Source organism: Gadus morhua, chromosome 21 (assembly GCF_902167405.1).
Source record: "Gadus morhua chromosome 21, gadMor3.0, whole genome shotgun sequence".
Lineage (NCBI taxonomy): Eukaryota > Metazoa > Chordata > Actinopteri > Gadiformes > Gadidae > Gadus > Gadus morhua.
In genome coordinates this window covers 10,681,036-10,686,035 of record NC_044068.1, presented here as the reverse complement: position 1 = coordinate 10,686,035, position 5,000 = coordinate 10,681,036, and the positions used below count along the sequence as shown (strand labels likewise).

Here is a 5,000-nt window from a genome sequence, read left to right as displayed (position 1 = left end):
CACACACACACACACACACACACACACACACACACACACACACACACCCTGTGAGGGGAAAGTGGATCTGCTTGGTACCTAGTTGTGTTTTGGATCTTTGATGTTCTTTTTATTTGTATGTGTTTATAAAATAGGCTCTCCTTTATCTATACATGCCTTGTATATTGATCAAAGTATGCATCGTTTTAAACCGGCTTATATAGCTTGTGGTTGCAGTGATTGAATCAAGTCTGGCTTGAATTATGTGTCAGTATGTACGTGAGTCATTGGTATGATTTAAGATTGAACGTTTGATGTGTGTATCGCGTATTACCCTAAACTTTACTGACATCTAGTGGGCATTGAGAGCACATTCACGGTGAAGCCATCGCCTTGTTCGTTATATTACATTGTCAATAAGGAAATTATGGCTTGTGGCACATTATTTCAATTAAATAGCTGAAACCTATTTTATAATATCCCAATATTTGTATTCCTGGTTATTCAGAAGTTTATTATGATGTGAAATATACCGCTACGCGGCGGGTGAAAGAGGGCACTTCCGTGTTTGGGTTTGGCCGGGTACGCGGGCGGTATTGTGGGTGCGGTGCAGCAGCATCCTTGAGGACGGCGACAATGGCAGATTTATCACTATATCTCACCAACGTTAATGTGTCAATCGGACAAAACATTAATGTTGACCAGGTGGGTAAAAAGCGCAAAGTCCAATCTAGGTCGTCTATTTCAAAAAAATATAATTCTATTAACGATGCTACATTGTCATTCTGTCTGTTATCGCTAACGTAATACAACTGCGGTCTTTGTGTCACTCTAATATGACATTTACCTTTGGATGACTCTGTTCTCAAAATAATACATGGGTTGATTATCAGAATTAGGCTTTTGGATTATGTGGCTCATTTCTATCAGTGTTAATTAAGGCAGACTGACAGATTTGATCTTCACTGTACTCGATGCATAATTGACATGAAACATGCACCTGCTTGGACGTATATATTAAACCATTATCTTTTCATATTGATGTACCTGCCTATCTATATTTCCATAACCCGATAGACCCTGACCCCGGTGAAGGACTTTGAGTGCGTGGAGCTGGAGGGCGTGGAACCGAGCGAGGGGCATAAGGAGCCGGTTGCCGAGCCGCGGGAGAAGCCTCCTCGTCGGGTAATCCATTTCTCCAGCGGGGAGACCATGGAGGAGTACAGCACCGACGAGGAGGGCGGAGACGAGCCCGAAAAGAAGGACCTGCTCGCCGCAACCCCGCCGGTCGATGCGGCAAGGGTGAGGCCTCACTAGACAGAGTTGGGTGTGGGACTTAATCAAAGACACGTCGGAGTAATTGTTTATATCGGCATGTAAATCTCCAATGGAGGAGAAGAACCTAGTTTGTGTTAAGTGTTTATTTGCACATGGATTTGGATGTGTTTTCCATATCATTATTTATTATTTTTTTTACCTTTGTGGCAAGATTAAAGTTTACTTTTCTTATGGTATGTATGCGTGTGTTTTTGTTGTTGTTGTTGTTGTTGTTGTGGTGGTGCAATCCAAGATGACGTGGGGACCGTATTTCTGGTTCAACATGTGGCGTGCCGCCACCTCAACTATCTCAGGTCAGAGGGGAGGAACGCTCTCGTAAAGGGGCCCACGGAAACCAACTCACCGAAAATCTCCTCATAAAGTTTTCAGACATTAACACAACACTAAACAAAGACAATACAAGGAACTTATGGAACGGGAAAATAGCAATATTGTGGTACTGCAGCCGGATAGTAGCCTACAGCAGGGTAGTGTAGCGGTTATGGGTTTAGACTCCAAATCGAAAGGTTTGATGCAGACGACCGCAGCCCACCTGTAGGCTTCCTTGAGCGAAGGAATATCTCCCAATTCATACCTGCTCATTAATGAAATTCATCTTTATTTGCATTAGATAAAATTATATAGCTATAATAAATAGTATTTGAAATAGATAGAAACAAATATAGATAAAGCAGTAAAAACAGACGCAGAATACAACATAAAGTAATATTGAGTACTGTGAAAATATTCACCTAAGTTCTGTTGTTTGTGTGCTGCAGCGTGTGACTACCTCGGCGAGAGAATGGCCTCCCTCTTCGGAATAACTTCCGCCAAGTACCAGTATGCCATCGACGAGCACAACAGGATCCGGAAAGAGGTATGTCATAGAAGGAGGGCTGGTGACCGGGTTTAAAGGGACACTGTCACACTCCGCTGATTTATATCATATGACAGTACTTCACAGCGCTTCAAACTCATGTTGTCAGCTAAATATACTGAAATTTAAATATTTTATATTTTAATTTGTCATTTTTCCAATTGGACCAATGGAGAATGCATTGTATATATTTTGCATATATTTAGCACTACTTCCTTATGTACGACAATGAAAATCTCCCTTTAAAGTCTTCATATTTTCCGACCCCATCTCCTCTTCCTCCCCCTTCTTCATCAGAATGAGGAAGAGAACGAAGAAAACCGGTTGTCGGAAGAGGCAGAGCGATCCTTTTCCAAATCGCAGGTGCAGGAAGGCAGAGTAGACGAGCCAATCGCCATGCCGGATCGGCCAGAGGTCCCGCCTACTCATCTTGACGTGACTTATCAGGTTGAGAATGAGCAAATGGTACCTTCGACCACCATTACTGTTCCGGTCGTTGTCACAGCAACCTAATTTCTTGGAAATGGGTGTTCATGCGTTTACAACCACATCTTTTCTTATTTTGTGTTTAAAGAAAACGTTTTTCAAAGTGCACTGCCCTTGTGCAGTATAGTGAATTATAGAACACAGACCTACAGAAAGGGAAGTGGACCCTCTTCAGTTAGGTGTCACCAAACCCAAATGATGGGTCTTCTACTTTATTTCCCAGGGTTTAGGAGTCCAATCTTCACTTGTTTAGTCTCCTAACACTTACCCTGCTAGAAGAGGAGCAGACTCACAATTAGTGTTATGATCGAACCCTGTGTTTATTCAATGATAACAGCTCTGTTAAAAGGTCCACTGCCCTTTCTGAAGAGCTGTGTTCGATACCACACTATACTGCAAAAGGGCAGTGCCCTGGTGCTCACAGCAACACCTTTGTTTATCCTACCATGAGGTCGCTGTGAGAAGTCAGTTACACTGTGACCTGGTTCCAACGGCAGGGATGGGAATTGTAGTCTTTTGAGATGTGTCTAGATCCCCATCTTCCCAGAGGAAGATTCCATGGTCTTCCTCCCGTTCCAATATAAAATCAACCACAAAACATTTTTTGATTTGTTTCCGTTTACATCTTTTCAGCCACTGGCACGATTTAACTTCCCTAAAAGTGCATTTAAACAAAGGGCTTACATCAAAGTCTTTGTGGCATTTTTATTTTCCTTCAAGAACATTTGTTTCGAGTGTATGTTAGCATCTTTGTCCTACCTAAATATGGGTGGAATTGCACACTGATAATGCAAAGAAAAAGCCAGTTGTTTTGCCAAAGAGCTGTTGTTTTCACATGATTCGTTTTGCTCCACAACTAATAAGGATTCATGGCTTGAACATAACGTTTGTATAGTTATTCATGCCTTACTGGGAGCACTTCACAGCACCTTTTAGCCTTAAACTTAATGTTTTGTTACTAAAAATCATATTTTAAAGGGGGTCCAAGCACTCACAATGTCTTTCAGCTTGTAATGGAAGAAAATTACTTTCTAGGTCAACACAATCCTATTGCAATGAGATCCTGTTGTAGAAAAGTGTCTTAATTTAAATTGTTTTATTAATTTGTATTTATTTAACTTGACACAGTTTACGTTTTTTTGTCTAAGTAACCAAATGCACTGTTCGTAAAGTTATTGTAAATGTTTATCAAGATAATTTAATCGTCCGTTTTTATAAAATGAAAAGATGGAAAATAAATAACATTTTACTCAAATCTTCACACTCTTTTCATTCATTGTTTACCTTGGTCCTCTGTTCCTAAGATGTCACATATTTGTCTGTGTAGACATTATAGTAATAACATATGTATGTAATAACCTCCAAGGAATGAACTGATTTAAATCTTGTTCTTCTGGTGCAATCTCTTATCAGTCTGTCTGAGGGACGGGCTGATGGCAGACAAGATGGAGGGCTGGTCTTTGTCATTATAGGAACAAAAGACTCCTCTGTCCTTCTCGTCTCCATGGAGCTGCTCAGCTGACGCTTCAATGTGGCCATTCTTCAAGACCGGAGTGGGCCTTCCCTTGCTCTGGAATGACCTTGGCAAGAGCGTGGCCATGACCTCAAAGTGACACAGTGAAATAAATACATTCAAAGTCTGTCTTTAGATCGTCTTTATTCAAATAGAATATATTGTCTTGGCGCAAGGACTGAATACATTAACTAATACAATGTATACGATTGTAGTTTATTACTTGACGTGAATGTCAAGCACTGCATACTTTTATTTTTACTTTTAATGGAAATCTGCATTTTGTCCATAGATTGCAATAAAGTTTATATTTGAAAAATAAACACATCCCAACACATCTCTCTTGGAGTAATTATGTCGATAAAAAGGTTTTATAGGATGTTTGTTACATGAATAGACCAGGATTTGGTGGAGTCAAAGGGGGGGGAGGGGGGGGTGGTTGTGATGTTTAGCGTGGTGTCTCAGAGTCTACACTGTTGTTCATTGTCTCAAGCTTCCATCTTTTGTTACTCATGCTGCTGACCAAACACACAAAGCCACTTTTATACTTCCTACAGACAGAAAAACAGACACAGTATTTGTTGAGTCAGTGGAAAGACCTCTGATTCCCATGTGGACATTTTCCCAAATAGGTTAAAAAGTATTGATAATCAAGAATACTTTCAAAGTAAGTTGATAAGTAAATTGTTGTCAAACTTAGAATCTCGTCAAATGTAAGCTAGGAGATTCGGGCCTTAACCAAACTTTGAAATAATGTCAATGAAGGAAAGTTAAGCTGCAATTAATATAGGCTACTCTACTACACTACTTCATGAACAACAAAGTCAA

At 40.3% G+C, this 5,000-nt stretch overlaps 1 protein-coding gene across 1 annotated transcript; it reads left to right on the top strand.

The window, feature by feature from the left end:
* Positions 1-532: 532 nt before the first annotated feature.
* On the top strand, positions 533-3,914 carry LOC115534372 (protein FAM177A1). The gene is made up of 5 exons (XM_030345298.1): positions 533-684; positions 1,057-1,281; positions 1,550-1,610; positions 2,076-2,173; positions 2,471-3,914. The coding sequence occupies exons 1-5, from the start codon at positions 616-618 to the stop codon at positions 2,684-2,686; spliced, it is 669 nt and encodes a 222-aa protein (XP_030201158.1). The 5' UTR covers positions 533-615; the 3' UTR covers positions 2,687-3,914.
* Positions 3,915-5,000: the final 1,086 nt, after the last annotated feature.